This window comes from Eulemur rufifrons, chromosome 27 (genome assembly GCF_041146395.1).
Source record: "Eulemur rufifrons isolate Redbay chromosome 27, OSU_ERuf_1, whole genome shotgun sequence".
Lineage (NCBI taxonomy): Eukaryota > Metazoa > Chordata > Mammalia > Primates > Lemuridae > Eulemur > Eulemur rufifrons.
In genome coordinates this window covers 20,551,591-20,567,693 of record NC_091009.1, presented here as the reverse complement: position 1 = coordinate 20,567,693, position 16,103 = coordinate 20,551,591, and the positions used below count along the sequence as shown (strand labels likewise).

Here is a 16,103-nt window from a genome sequence, read left to right as displayed (position 1 = left end):
ACATCAACCCAAGGTATTTTGTTTAAAGCACACAAAGTAGCAATAGTTTTGGAAACGAGTCCGCACCAAAAAGTTTTGCAACAACACAGAGCGAGTTAATAACAACATCTGAGAGATGATCGAGTGAAAGCCATATATACAGCATTTAAAAATTAGACTTATCTATATTCTTGAAATATTCAAAGTTTTATTTCTAAGCTATACATTGGTATTCTATAATAAACCATTAGAGAAATTATTCCTTGTTTTGAAAATATTATTATGATTTTGATGTGTATCTGTTCATAATGAATACTTGTTTGGAGTTTCAATCTCTTAATTATTATTAGGAAGAACCTTATTACTGGTAAGGAATAGAATATACTACTGTAGTCTCCTGAGGAATTGTACATCCAATATTGTCTCTAATTCTACCCTGTGTCTAAAAGCACACACCACAAGAATCCAAACACCACAAGAACAAGACGACAGTCTTTGAATGCAACATAAAATTCAGAAAAGCACAGCAAACATGAAACATTGAAAAGCTGAACTACATTTCTTTTGTTTGTTAGGATTACAATTTTAATTACATCTGTGTACATAGAATAAGACTGTTCACATAGTACAGGGAGCAGCTACTAACACTGGTCCATTGGTATAGCATTTGATGGAGGTTACTGTTTATTGGTTATTCAGCGACTGTAGATTTCGGGGGCATCTAATTGATTTCTTCATTAGATTACACCTCTTAACAGTCTGGAACCTGACTGACTTTTCATGCTGTGACAATACTGGTTGAAAAGCACATATATTGGCTTAGCTCTTGGTTAAAACTGCAGATTAATTTAAACAAACATTCCTAAATGAATAAACTCATATGGATTAGGTTTTAGAATTTGGTCAGGCGTCTGCTGTCTTTGATGATTTTTTGTTTTTAAATTCTGGCGTTTGCCTTATTGCCTCTTACATGAATACTGGCTCACAGCTCCTTCTGAGACAAGGTCTATAACTTTGCAAATGTTTAGGCAGTATCTCATTCCTAACTACTGTGGCAGCTAGAAATCTTATGGCAACGTACCTCCTAGGCAGAGAGGTGCACTCCTGATAATTCTACGGATTTGTATTCCATGTGCAGTGCTTCTATAGGTGACTATTCAAAGTCACTGCAGGTGTAATCTAATCCTTTGTGTCAGTGAACATTTAGGTAAACTGGAGCTCATGTTAAGAAATTGATGTTTGGGACCAGACTGGCACACAACATAAATTGCATCCGTGATAATATGCACCTTCCCTTCAACTATTGCTTGAGTAAGTTAAATTCCCATATTAATAAATGGCTGAAAAGTGGTAAAGCTGGTACAAAAAAATCTCCATTTGTAAGAAGAAACAAAAACATTTTTTTTTTTTAAAAATCTTCCTTCAGGATTCATTTGTCCTTCATTATTGTTCATAATTGTTCAAAGCCAGCACAAAATCGCAGTATTCTTATTTTTCTTTAGTATTGCATGAATGAATAAAGCTTAAACTATTCCCTGAAAAAGTTACATAGTAGCTAAACTAACAAATACCTGGAAGACTTGAAAAAACAATTAAGGAATCAAATGGCTGTAACTGATCTAGATGGAAAAGCAATGATAGGAAGCAGCCGATGCAACGTTGCTTAAGTTGTCTAATTAGAGGCTGCTCCCGTGACATCTAATACTGCACTCAGTCAATTCGTTTATGTTGCACTGTACTTTTAGGTACGTTGGTTCTCTCTCTTTGATTCCTTAGTCATTGGGGACGTTATGGTTCACAAGAAGTTCACTGGCATCCATACTATGGATCTCCATCCTTTGGCAGGACTGGCTTCCACCTCTCTTCGGTTAGAGACCTCTTTTAAAAGTCCAGCAGCAGAAGGAAGGAAAGGAAAGGAAAGGAAAAGAGGGAAGGAAGGAAAAAAAATTTTTTTATAACTAAAGCTATTTAAAATTTAGAAGAAAGGGGGAGGAGAGAAAAGAGAGGGAAGAGAGAAAAGAGAGGGAAGAGAGTAAGAGAAGAAAAGAAAGAAGGCAGGAAGGAAAGGGAGGAGAGAGGGAACCAATAATGAAGGAAGCAAGAAATGAGCAAGGGGGAAGAAGAAAAGAAGGAAAGAAAAAAAAAGAGGAAGAGAAATGAAAGAAAAATAAAAAGGAGAAAAGCAGATGAGAGAGAAAATACAAAGAAAGAAACTTATCAGGAAGATTACGGAGGAATCTGACAGCTGCTTCATAGTCTTGCTGCTAAATTATCCGTGCAGTCTTTGTTGATTTTTGATGTTGTTAACTAAACTCTAAGTTTCTTCGACATCACTCTTGGGTTTATTTTCCCTTTTTCAAGGTGCAGGATGGGAAGGCCCAGGAAGCTTTTAGTCAGACCTTGGCCTCCAGCATTTCCAAAAAAAGTTTGTGCATGGGGACTTTGCCTTCTAGTTTGATGTTGTAGAAATGCTGCACAGCCTTGGTAGAGGTCTGCCTCAGGAGTGGCAGCGTCATCAGCATCTTGCCAGCCCGACGAGGGTCTTCCATGTGCTGGCCAGCCTCGTAATCCTGCAGGGCCTCATGTAAGACATCCTGAAGCTTCTGAACGGCTTCAACATCTTCTATGTGCATGGAGTCTGTACAGTGGAGCAGAAAATATAAATAATCATATTAATGAAAACAAACCTATATAGATTAACTATCCTCCAACTTCTCTAAGCTTGAAGCTGGGATTTGTTCAGAGTCTCACATTTCTAAAATCTCTATTTTTTTTTTTCTAATTTCCCAACAGTAGATAATTTCTAATACTGGTTTAAAACATGGGAATTGTTACAAAAGACCTATTTGTTTAAATGTGTGGTTTTTTTCCCACCTAATGCTGAGTATGAGAATGTTTTCTTTTAACAGGTGACAATCTTGACTATTTTATTCATTGTTTCATTCATGCATTTTTTCATTCATTCAACAAACAAATATGGAAGGCCATCTATTAAAAGTATTATTCTATGTGTTGTGTGAGGCAAAGTTGTTTAAAATCCTGATACTGCCTGCAAAAAGCTGCTATTTCCTGAAGGGGGAAAAATGTTGATGCCTAAGATCCTGAGAACTCCATGGGAATACATTGAATGTAGCACTATTCAGAAATCACAATAAACTGTTTATCCTTTTAGGATTTTTAATGTTCGAGTAGCAGTTCATTAAAACATCCTTACACAGTCTATTTCCATGCTGAAAAACAAATGGAGTCTTTAAATTGTCGAGTTCTGAAATATTTTTCACATTTGTAAAGGTGAACTTTGCCCTTAAATGACTAATTTGAAAATCTAATTCAGTCAAGCAAAGAAAGGGTTAACAAGGTTGCCACAATTATTCTTGTGAGAAATGTGAGATGTGGGGAAAAAATAAAAGTTACAGCTCTAGCTCTAAAGCAGACACTTAATTATATACAAGTTTGAATCATTTAGCACGTTTTATTGATTCTGATGACAGTTTATCTGTTAATTACACATAATGGAGTCTTTGGGGGATTCTTCACGTTTAATAATTCTAGTTCTCTGAGAATGCTGAGCTCTAAGATATATGTAGTTAGCCTAATCTTTCATACAATTCAAATATAGATCACATGAACAAAGAGAGGAAATATAATTTTAAATCAAGTGGCTAAACATATAATAAAAAATTATGGCAAAGTGATTAAAAGATAGACAAATATAACTAGGAACATGTTTTTTAACGTTCTTTGCATTTTGTTTATTTTCTCATTTACATTGTCATTTTGAATCATTTCACCATGTCATTGGTGAATTGACCACTATTTACATTAGGTACTAAATGAAACATTTTAATCTGGAATATATTTGTTTGTAAGTATGTCCTGCTCAAGACTCAGCGTCAGCCTGGTAGAGCCAAAAAAAAAAAAGGAATTCTTCAAAGTGGGAAATGGTGTTGATAGTGGTGGCCTGGAGTGAAACTTAAGACAGTCCCCAACATACACTTGGCCTCTCCCTGTGGACTGTTTCTACCCAGCCTCTCTCCAGTCTAGTTCCTCTCAGCATGGCAATTTCATCCACTTCCTTTGGTGTCACCTCTTAGAAATGAGCACACATGCTTTCTGAAGTTGTCTGAGGCTCAGTAATGTTACTGATGGAAAAACAGTCATGGAGATGATGCTCTGGTATTGGACAGATACAGGATAAATTTCCTTTTTCTATGTGGCGTATCTTTGAACCCTTGAAGTCAGCTACACGGCTACCTCAGCCCTCACTGCAGCTCCTCCCTTTCCTAGTACTCTTACCCGGCAGGAGATATATTATAGGATGTCACAGGAAATGAGGCGAGAACAAATAGCAGAGAGATATGTTCACAAACAGCAATTAAGACTTCAAACTATTCTTTAAAGGCTGTGATTTAGCTTGAGAGATTTAAAAATGATTTAATCAAATTACTATGATAATTTAACTTCCCATTTACAGAAAAGATTCTAACTCATTTTAGCTTTACCCATTCTCAGATCTGCTAATACTTTAAATGCAAACTCACTAAATCTGAACTATTTAATTAGACCATGATTCAGCGGGCAGACTGCTGAAGAAAATATTAATCTACATTAGGGATCCTAGTTCAAGTTCTGGCTCTGTGGCTTTAATCTCTGTTTCATTCTTTGGGCTAAATTTACACGTTGCCAGGCTCAATAGAACTGGCATTAATTTAAGCAATTTTTTAGCTTTAGTTGTTGATGCTGGTTTCTTTTTAACTATGCTTTAAAAGAAAAACTCCTAGTATTTGTGCTAATGAGAACCAGCTAAACTTAATGGAGCTCATCAGTTTATGAATTAACTAGACAGGGCTAGGCTGCATGTTAAAAACACTAGATGAGCTCTTAAAAACTTGGAGCTCTTAAAAAACTGGCCCAATCCCAGATCAATTAAATCAGAATATTGGGGATGGACCCAGGACAACATTATTGTTAAAAATCTAAGTGATTCTACTGCCAAGCCAGGGTTGAGAACTACTGAATTAGACAATAAGACAAATGAATGCTATTCAAAAAGAATCACGATTTTAAAAGATAATCAGAGTGCAAATGATACATATACTAATTATATTATATACATTATTGCCCATATATTAAGTTTCAACACCTAATAATAAAATAGTGCCCTTTTGTAACTTCCAATATTTTACTCTGTGAAGGGGATCTTAAAGGAATGTGTTTAGTTCAGATTGCTTACTTTGGGAAGATGGCTAGATATCTTTATACTTATAGCTCCAAATTGAATGAGACCTAGAGCCATTGCAAAAGGAGATTTTATTTTTATATCTTCCCTAGAGTGAAACACTACCCTTCTCTATGATAAAAATATTACTCATTGTGGGCATGGACATAGCTACTCCAGAATACCCAAGTCCTATTAGAAACTGTCTTCAGAACTGATAGCTCATTCTTGGCAATACTTTCTCAATGGTGCCAAATCTCATTTTGAGGATGGAAGTGAATATTAGATAGAGACACAGTATATTCAGAGTCAACACACTGAGAGTAATCTTTTCTGTGGAACACAGGTGCTGATCTTTGGGCTTTGTAAACTGCCTACAGGAGGTGGGGCAATAAGGGTAGGATCAGTGCAACTCTCTCCAATCATTAAAGGAATGAAACAGAACATGATGGAAAGAATAGAGAAGTGAGCAAACGTCTATTTTCTAAAAGAGAATCTGTGCCTCAAAATTTCTATATGCAATTTATGATAAATCTAACAGAGTGATCCTTTGGGTGGTAATCAGCTAGGGTACTGAAGAACACTGGTTGACTGCCACAGCAAATTGGCTCTTAAGTAACACAGATAGTAGAAATTATTTAATCTCTCCAAATCTGCACAGAAAAAACAGAGCAACTAGATGGCAAAACTAAAAAGTCAATGGACATTTACAGCAAAATTAGGTGACCGAGTATCTCCAAAATACATAGTCTCACTCTCTCTCTCTCTCTCACACACACACACATGCACACTCAGGTCTGTGCGTGTATGTTTTCCTAGCTATGTCCACTGAAGGGGCCTAGGAAGAATGGCCAACAGAAGATTGTACCTCCAGCTGTAATCTGATTCAAGGTCTTAGCCACTAAACATTTAAAATGAATATGGACTATCTTGTCATATCAAATAGGAAGCATAGTATCTACAACTACTAGGTCATTCAAAAAGATTCTAGAAGCCAACGTGAAGAAGTTCTCAGTGACAAAAATGGGACGATTTGAGTTCCAAAAAGGATCACCATTGCGATTAAAATCCATTCAGTATGCTTGAATACATGTGTTTATAACAACATTAAAAACACAGGACACCAATTATTTAAGAGAAATAACAAGCATTTATACTAATTTTCCTACATAAGCTGTATCACTGGTAACCAAATAAGACATAAGAGAAAGCATTACTTTATAAATATTCCAACTACTGAATGAAAAAGGAAAAGAAAAACTAGAAAATTACACATCACCATGTTGCAACCCCCAGTGGTTAATGAATTCAGGTAATGAACATCAGCAGTTGCTAACATTACAGAGAGAGAGAGACCACCAGACAGTATGTGCCTCCCAGTGAGCAACACACCACCTATAGATGTCACAGGGATAGAACCTGAGTCTGATTAAGTCTCTGGATCCAGTGGCTGATTTGCAAAACATGCAAAGGGTAGAGAAACATGACGAACAAGAGTATGCAATCATCAATATTCAGACTGTGGGAAGCCCTGTAGGTCAAATTCTCTGGCGTCTTCAACAGACAAAGTAGAAGAAAATGAAAATGAAGGAGGAGCTTTTAGATTAAGGGAGACTTAAAGATCTATCCATAAGAATTTTTCTTTTTCATAAATGATCAATACTAAATTGTAAGAACTAAAGATACACATTTAGTAACAAAACCATAATAAGATACAAGGAATTGATGACTATAAACATCGAGACAGGATAGTGGTTACTTTTGCGGGAAGGGAGCGGGCTGAGATGGGACAAGACACCTGGAAGGGATTTTGAGATTCGTCTCAAAATTTTATTTTTTGACCGTGCATATATACTCATTGTGGTAGGCTGAAAAATGGCCCCAGAGATATCCAGGCCATCATCTCTGGAATATGTGAATGTTATGGCATAATGAACTTTGTAGGTGTGAGTAAATTAAGGATTTTAATATGAGGGATTATCCTGGATTATCCAGGTGGGCCCTCAATGAAAGCAAGAATGTTTTTAAAAGGGGTTGGGGGGCAAAGGAAGAAGAAGGCAATGTTACCACTGAGGCAAAATGCCAGACTGCTGATTTTTGAGATGGAAGAAGGTGCCCTGAGCCAAGGAATGTAGCTCTGGGAGCTGGAAAAGACAAGGAAACAGACTGTCCCCCAGAACCTCCAGAGGGAGTACAGCCCTGTCCACACCTTGTCTTAGACCCAAGTGGAACCAATTGACGTCTGACCTCCAGAACTGGAAGAGAATAAGCTTGTGTTGTTTAAAGCCATCAAGTTGTGATGATTTGTTACAGCAGCATAGGAAACTAATATATTCATTAAGTTACACATTTTGTGTGTTTTTTCAAAATTTGTGTTTTCTTTTACATTAGAATGGTGTGAGAGAGCTAGATAGAATGAGAAACTGCTAATGGAATGATGCTCTCTTCTAGAAAGCAGCGAATCAAGCAGTATTCCCATAAAGGCTGTAGAAACATGAAGCAGAAATACTAAGGAAGCTGTTCATATATCCAATAGGGAGCTGGGTCAAAAAACTTTCTAGGTCTTTTCCAACCCAGAGAAGTTATGATTCGAATATTAGAAAGAGTAAGAATAATTCTGATTTTGTGCTCAACTATGGTGAAAAGAATAGAATTTCCAATTTCACAGCTTTTCATTAAGATACATTTAGGTTTTCAGGAGGCAGGTTTTCCTCATTTCTCGTTCTGGCTAAAAAGCCAGGTTTCTCCTACATCTACACCAGCCACACCAATCACTCTTACTATATTTATATAAAATGCTAAACCACAGAAAACCTCCATAGTCAGGTTTCTTTCCTCCAGGGTTCCCTTACAAATTCCAGATTACTGTTATCATGGTTATTTTACTTTGCATAATGAGATTTCCCTGCTAGATCTTTTCTAGATCCTTACTCAAGGCCTTCTCTTGATTTCTCTCTCTCTCCATACCGTACACTTTTTCAGGAGCTTTCTAACTCCTTTGACTAGAAGTGGTCAAGAAAATTACAGCATACTGAATAAATAAGTGTTGACACCAACTTGGGTGGTGAAGAGTTCAACCTTCCAGCACATCAGAGATGATCTGTACCATGCTAATAACATTTTGTAACAGCTCATTATTTTAAGACCTGTACGTGAAAAAGGTGTTACGTGATAGTCACTACCCGGAAATGGGCGACTGCAAAGTATTTTATGTGCTTATTTCCCAGGCTGGAAGCACAAAGATATTTGCAGCAAATGTTTCCATTAACTTGCCAGAGCATAGTAATCATTGAGCGTGAAAAGAAACATTTAAGAGCCAGCTTTTATTTTTTACCTAAACATTTGCAATATCATAATTTCTTTGAAATTTAAGTGCTGTATTGAATTTTTAAAAAATCACTTCCCAAATACATCATCTTAAATAAAATTAAAATTATCCAAATAGTCATGGCAGACTTGAGTAAAAACTAAAGAAAAGTAGACCAGGAGATGGGAAGTTGTAATTTGGTTTTCTTATTTACCTGATACTATTAATATGGTTTGATCTGAGTAAAAGTTAGGAAAAAACATCTACCTGCCACAAAAACCTACATATATTCATTTCTTACAAAATGCTACAATCTCATGGTAAATATTTCATCTCTAATTCTGTTTGTCACTTTCCTGGGTGATTTTATATACCATAACCCCAAGAAGATGGCAAGATAGAGAAGTAGGCACAAAATTCTAAATTAAACTAAATACTAATTTAGCTTCCCAGATGTGAGATTGCAATAGCTCAAGGCTTCTGCATTGACCCTTTAAAAGACATGGTATATAATTATTTGTAGAAAAAAAAAATAGCTCATTAATAGCAAGAGACAGAAGGTCCAACTATCTGCCTCATAGTAGCCACACATCTTTTATCAGCTTACTTCAGATACCTGTAAAATGATATTGGACAGTCTACCACATAGGCATGTTGTAGGAATAAAATGAGATTCCCCGGTAGGGACATAAGAAATGTCTAAAGAAAGATTTTGAAAAAAGATAATCTCTTGACCAACAGCTAAATCTTATCTCCAGACTATCACATCATCAAATTTAGTCAAAATTTTAGTTAAATTGGATAATGGCTAAGTTTCACTCTGTGTACATATAAATATAAATATATATATATATGTATGTATCTCAAACTCTCACCACCTTTACTTAAAAGTAACCAACCTCAAACTTTTAGGGCATTTAGGGGATGTTACACATTATTTAATTCATCTGCCTTATTTTACAGATAAGAAAACAGTTATATGGTCAAACCATGTTTTCTCAAAGGAGGTGAGATTTGGAATTAGAGAGTAGAAAAAAAATTCTCTTCTTAGGAAAAATGCATATATATATATATATATAGTACATAAACAGATATATAGTTTATTTGTGGTATTAATACTTCCTTGGGGGTTATTAGGAAAATCATATCTAAAGCACTCTCCTAAAAGAGTAATAATGAAAAAAGATTGAGAAAGACTAGGCCAAACTTATATAAGGGCCCAAATATCCTAATTAAAACTGGCCCCCATTTCAGTCTACTACAACAATCACCCTTGAAATCACACAAGTCTGCACATACACCATTTGTCCTCAGGGAAAACAGAATGCTGTCATGAGGTCATTATAATTACTCATGACTTTAAGTTGATGACCAACATATTACTTGTAGCTATATATCAGTGGGGGCTTTTATTCTGGAAATAATGTGTAGAAGAGAAACAGAAAACTCAACTTTAAACATGTTTATTCTTGGAATGGTTTGGGTTTGCCTGGCTTCAGATTGGGGGTAGGACAGGGGTAAGAAAGGTCGGGGATATGAGTGGCAGCTATGGGATTTGAAGGTCTTGTGACTTGAGCAACAGAGAATGGTCAGAATAAAGTGATTCATAGTCTTAAACCACTTATGCTTTTCCAGAATATAGTTTCAAAGAAATTCTTACACGTAAGAATCGACAGACCCACGCAAGAGAATAGAATCCCATGATATAACCTTATCCTAAATGCTTATAGGAATACTTTACTATATTTTCCAATAGAGATAAAATTAATTATAGAATCATAGGATCCCCAAAATGGAAAGAACTTGAGATTAGTCAAACCTCTTGGTGCATGCATGAGAAAACTGGGGCCTAAAAATTACAATATTAAAATTGTGACCTAGATTTTTCTTTTTAAATTCAATCTCATATAGATATATTAGTGATGCAATAATTGCTCAAGAGGTTGTTAATACTAAAAAAATAAAAGGATACATAGCTTAAGTGAGTCTCTAAGTTGCCTATTTTCAAATGTAACTGGAACCACTATTTAGGGTTTTCAAATATTTGAGTGCGAGAATTGCAAAATTAGGTCATGATCTATTGTTGTTTTGGCCATATACCTAAAGATAGGGAATATGCTTGCAATGATGTTCTGGTGTTATAAGTATTCCCAAATTCACAAATGACAGAAACATGGCTGCAAAAAATATGACAGCCATTATTGGGAAACCAATTGCCTGTTTCCCAAGCATAAGCACAACATTTGTAATTATTGAATAAAGACAGATGTTTAAAATAAGCTGAAATTTAGACAAATGAGACAATGGTTGTTAATACCTACAGCCATACAGGGAAAGCCAAAATATCTACATAACTAACACTAAAATAGATTTTTTGCACAGAAAGTCACTTATATTAACCCGGAATTCCTAAATACTAAAAAAACAAAAATAAAAAAAAAATAAATCTGGGAGATTTCTAGGGTATCTATGGAAAGCATTAAAATATTTTCATATGGATATGTTTATGAGCAGTTTAAGAATCTTACTTTGAATCTAAGTAAGAATGACTCCTTAAATTTATTGCTGTTCTCCAAATAATGATGAAAAATGGAATAAGATAGCATCATACTGACAGTATCAAAGAAAATTACTTTCTGAGTGGTTTACCCCGAACTAAAATGGTGGGGGGCTTGCAGGTTGTGTGGGTGAGAAAAAGGCCACACAGGGGAGGTGGCACGATTTAGACATTAAAATAGTACTTAATCATTTCTTCTTCAGTATGGGCTCTGATTCAGTTGATTCTTTCTTGGTATTGAGAGGCTAAATGAATGCTACAATCATCTGTGAGAAAATTTTGTTACAAGAAGACTTTTTCTAAGAAGAAGCAATGCCAACTCAACTACTATGACAGAAGAAAAAGGGAGGGCTAGTTAACTATTTGGGGCTTTACATAAGAAAATAAACTAACTAGTTCTTTACATAGAGAGTTTCTAATCATCATCAGTCACTGCAGTAAAGTAGGTCATTTCCTCTCCCAAACAGTAGAATATGTGGGATTAGAACATTTATATAGCAAAATAGATATATTAATGATTATACTTCTAAGCAACACAGACAGAAATGCTGCTACTAATTAATTTAGGTACTCTAAATTATAATGCTTAGCCATAAAGTATACACCCAACATCTAAAATTATAAAATTTTAGCAATTTTGATGATAAAAGTTTTAGCATTGCTCAGCATTCATGATTAGTTAATAATTTTAAAAAGCAATTTGAAACATAAAAGATACAAAACATGCTTCCTATATTTTAAAAACAATTGACAAAGTAAATGTTTTAAGTCAGAATTGTTTCATGATTACCAAATAAAAATTCTTCCCAAAACCATTGCTGTAAAATCTTTCATCTAATTACGAGAGATTCTATAATGCGAAATCCATACAAACTAATAAATCCTCAGAGAATTTCCATCCCATCTCCCACTTTGATCTGCTAGAGAGCAGGGCAAGGGGGTCTTGAGGGTTTATAACAACAATGTCATTTGTCATAAGGAATCATATTTTACAGTTTCACAGGGGAGTGGGAGCACAGGGGTGAATGATGTGAGGAAGAGGTTTATATTCACAATTAAAACTGTGAAATGCTAAACTCCATTATGAAGACAAATAGGAAAGTACAACTTCATTGTTGAAAACAATTTCCCTCCTATCAGTCCAAGGATTCATGCATCAATATTGTAGATGAACTGTTAATTACAAAATCAATTAAAAATTATTTCTAAAAACAGTCACGCGTCCCTGGCTCTCATGGGGGCAATTTGGGCAGAAGGTCTCATCTCACTAGGACCGCGCCAAATCACAAAGTCGTCATCCACAAGTAAGCAAAAGCAATCTGGTTTTTCATTTTTCAGCGCGGCTGAGCCCAGCCTGAGATTGATCGTCACATATGGCCCCAGAAAACAAACTGTCAATACCTTGAATGCTGCAGAATTTGAACAAATAGCCGTCCGCCCATTCAAGCCACTCATTGCATCCCATTTAACAGATTTTATTGACAGTTTCCTTCTTGTAATTAAAGGGAAAACTACTGGCCGGCAACCAAGATAAAGTTCAAAGATAGGGTCAAAACAAAAGCAGATGGAGGGGCACGGTGTGACTGTCAATGGTACATAGCATCAGAGCATGTTATTGACACGCAGGTATCTAATGATCGGCACGTCATTAAGGAGGGATCTATCCTGAACTTTATGCAAATGCTAAAAGAGACTTAAGACCATAATAAAGCATTAGGAGAGGCACAAAGGGAAAAAACAACAAAGCACCAACGATTTTTACTTATCAGAGGTTGCTCTCTATTTTAGCACATTTCAGTTCAAATGTAAAGAACATTTATTCCCATAATTCTTAACCCTTACTGCATAGGTAATATCTTTGAGGGAAATACTCCTTTAGCAGAATTTGACTTCTAGAGAACTCCAGAATGTGAAAAAACAGAGTATTCTTTGATAATCAAAATTAAAAGCAACACTAAATATATTTTGCCAATTGCGAAATTTGCATTTTTGAGAGGAAAGACTGATTTGTGTGTATCCACCATTCCCTAATTTTGACTTATGCATAAAAGCCAATGGAGATAATTTTGTCCCAAGAGTGTCTGTTTATCCTATTCCTACAAGAGCTTTTGCTTTGCTATGATTCAAATTGTAAATGCATTAATTGATAAAAGTTTCACAGCTTTCAATAAGCAAGTAAAATGAAAATAATTCCCAATAAGTGTATTTTTCTTATTTCTAACTTTTCACTAGAAAGCTATACTGATTATAATTTTGCTGACTTGTACAGAATTTACAAACTAGGTCTAGTAAATCCCTGAAGAAGTTAAGGGAAGGGGTAAAACTAACATATTAAAAAATGTAACAACCACGATGTCAATATGCCAACCTGAATTAGCAAGAGCGATAGCTTTCAGGGTGACAAATTCTTCTTTCTCCAGCTTCATGCTCTTGTATTTCTTTACAAGCTGCAGGATAGCATTATTTAGATCAAGAAGGCCTGCTAATTTGGACTGGTCTTCATCCATTATATAATCGTCTGCATAGACAAGTTCATCCTCAAATGAAAGAGATCGGTATACGACACCCAGGATCAAAATTTCCATCCAAGCGCTCTGCAGAAGGCTCATCTGGTCCGCCAGGGACAGCGTGGAGAAGCCTGCATGGAAAGATGGGCAGATCAAGTTACTTTAAAGCCATAATTTCATAATGCAACATTAGTTTCATATGGTGGCTGGCTTCTGCATCAGTGCTCAAAATTTGCTGAGCTTTGATTAGAAGCTCTTAAAATTTTCCCCTGATCACTTTTTGAACAGCAAAGTAAAAGTCACAAACTAGCTTCCTCAATTTGTGGGTATTTTCTATAGGTTTTATAGACAAGGTTAAGGGGAATATAATAGAGAAGTAGTTTTCTTTCCTTCATTTGAAGAGAAAATACGATGTGATCTTTAAGAACACTTGATTTCTGGCTGAAATCCTTAGGAATGTCTTAAGGAAAGAAAGCAAGTCAGATTTTCAACTATCTTATCTCTAAAAACTACTATTAATAAACAACATAAAGGTAAAAAAAAAAGTGAAAAAAAAAAAGAAAACAATTTAGGCCACAGAGTACAGTACAACTCAGAAACATTTCTCTATAATAAATAGTCAAAAGCACAGTGGATGGTGAGTTAAAACCAGATGAGCCTTCTTAATTAGATATTTTGCCCCCACTGATGTTTATCATGAATTTCTTTTTAAAATGGTGATTTTAAGCATAGAAGAAAGTGGAATACTTGGCAGCCTGGCTTCCTCACCAAGTAGAAAAGCCACAATTCATTCTTAAGATCTAGTTATACTAAAACTTAAATATACAGGTAATGGGGTTTGGTAGAAAGGATATGAACAGAACCAGATTCTGAATGTCAATATAGGCTCTACTTAGGTATTGCCTCTTTCGCCTTGAACAAGACAATTAACTTGTACTTTAAAATTTTGCATTTGGGAAATATAAAATAACATGTACCTAAACACTAATTTACAGCATGCATTCAGTAACTGTTGCTATATTATATATTATTTTTATCTGAATTATCTGGTTGACTCCTTCAATTCTTTAGTGCAAATCTGGGCTGAATTCATACATGCATATTTAAAGTCCCTTCTGAACTTGAGAAAACATATGCAAAAAATATTAAAAAAAATGTTGTTCAACAGGAAAAGAGGAAGCAGTATAATTAAACCTACTTAGGAGTAAAGATATATATTTATATCTCATAGGGACAAGATGTATATTCTAAAAGGAAGTCTTAGTGTAGATACCTCATGATCAGATGCTTCTTCCAAGAGTCCTAAAAAAGAAGTGTTCCTTAAAACTTCACTTTCATTTCCAAGGGTATGCCCAAGAATTCCAAGGGTGACTACCCACCCATGGTTTTTGAGGACAATGGCACCATGGTTGAAGGTCCTACCACCAGTAATTCTACAGAAGCGAGGATCATTTTTAATAACACAACTTAAGAAATCTATTTTTATTCCCCTTCTAGACATTATTACTCAAACATAAATAGCCACTGATACCCAACCTTTTTAGACTCTTGCTTATGGACATTGTTGCTGTCCTTTTTATTCATATCAATTTGTACATGTCCCATATGATATTAGAAACTACAGCATAATAAAGAAAAGAAGATAATTTCCTGACCTATTGGTGAAACTACTGGTTTTCCATATGGTACCATGAACTATAAGCACTTAATAAAATCATCAAAAGGGATTAGTCAAGATTTTCTTAGGGGAGTCTTTAAGGCATGTGTAAAAAGCATTTCTTTCATTGTTTATCAAGGTGCTTACATGTTATTTCACAGGGTTTTTCCTTTGGACTGGCCATGTAAGTCTATTTTTTCTTATTCTTTATTTTTTTGTCATTGCAATTTGGGGTTAAATTAGTAAATTTCCTCCTAGAATCAGAGATATAAAAAGCTGATAACATTTTAAACAGGGATTCAAAAGAGAAAAATAACTATTTAAACTGAGTGGGCTTGAAACCAGGTGCTTTCGAAAATGGAATGTCATACTCACAAACAAACAAACAAAAGCCACACTGCCCTTTTTTCTATTCCCCTCCCCGAGAAAAAAGGTGCAATGCAAATCCAAATCTCGAACTCAAGAAAAGAGACTAAGTAGGAATTTCTTTTGTAAATGAAACAGACAAAAGAAAAAAAAAAAAAAAAGGAAATGATCGTCTGCAAAGTTATAGGCAAAAAGAAACGGGTCTTTTCAATTGGCCTTAGTTTCCTTGTTCTTTTCATGCTCCCAAGCAGCAGTTTGTGTGCAGCAGCAGATGGACAGAGCGCATAGCCCGCAGCACCTTCCTGTGACAGCCCTATTCTCCCTCCCAGACACTGCTGTTAGTAAATAGATTTACACATTCTCCAATCTCCACACATCTTTCTGCCGAATAATTAAAAGCAGGATGATTAGTTTATTGAGTGGAAGGAGGAACTTTTTTATTGAGGTCCATCCACGATTTTATCAGGGCCAGCACTTTTACGGTTGTCAGGGGGGTGCAGGCATCCAATTTT

The 16,103-nt window shown here is 35.4% G+C and overlaps 1 protein-coding gene across 3 annotated transcripts in view; it reads right to left on the bottom strand.

Moving 5' to 3' along the window:
• Positions 1-2,372: 2,372 nt before the first annotated feature.
• Positions 2,373-16,103, bottom strand: part of ESRRG (estrogen related receptor gamma) — a 169,339-nt gene continuing 155,608 nt past the window's right edge. For all 3 annotated transcript variants that reach the window (XM_069459315.1, XM_069459314.1, XM_069459316.1), the window contains 2 exons: positions 13,430-13,699; positions 2,373-2,617 (listed from right to left, as the gene is read on the bottom strand). In XM_069459315.1, coding sequence (XP_069315416.1) covers positions 2,373-2,617; positions 13,430-13,699 — 515 coding nt within the window. The remainder of the gene's footprint in view (positions 2,618-13,429; positions 13,700-16,103) is intronic.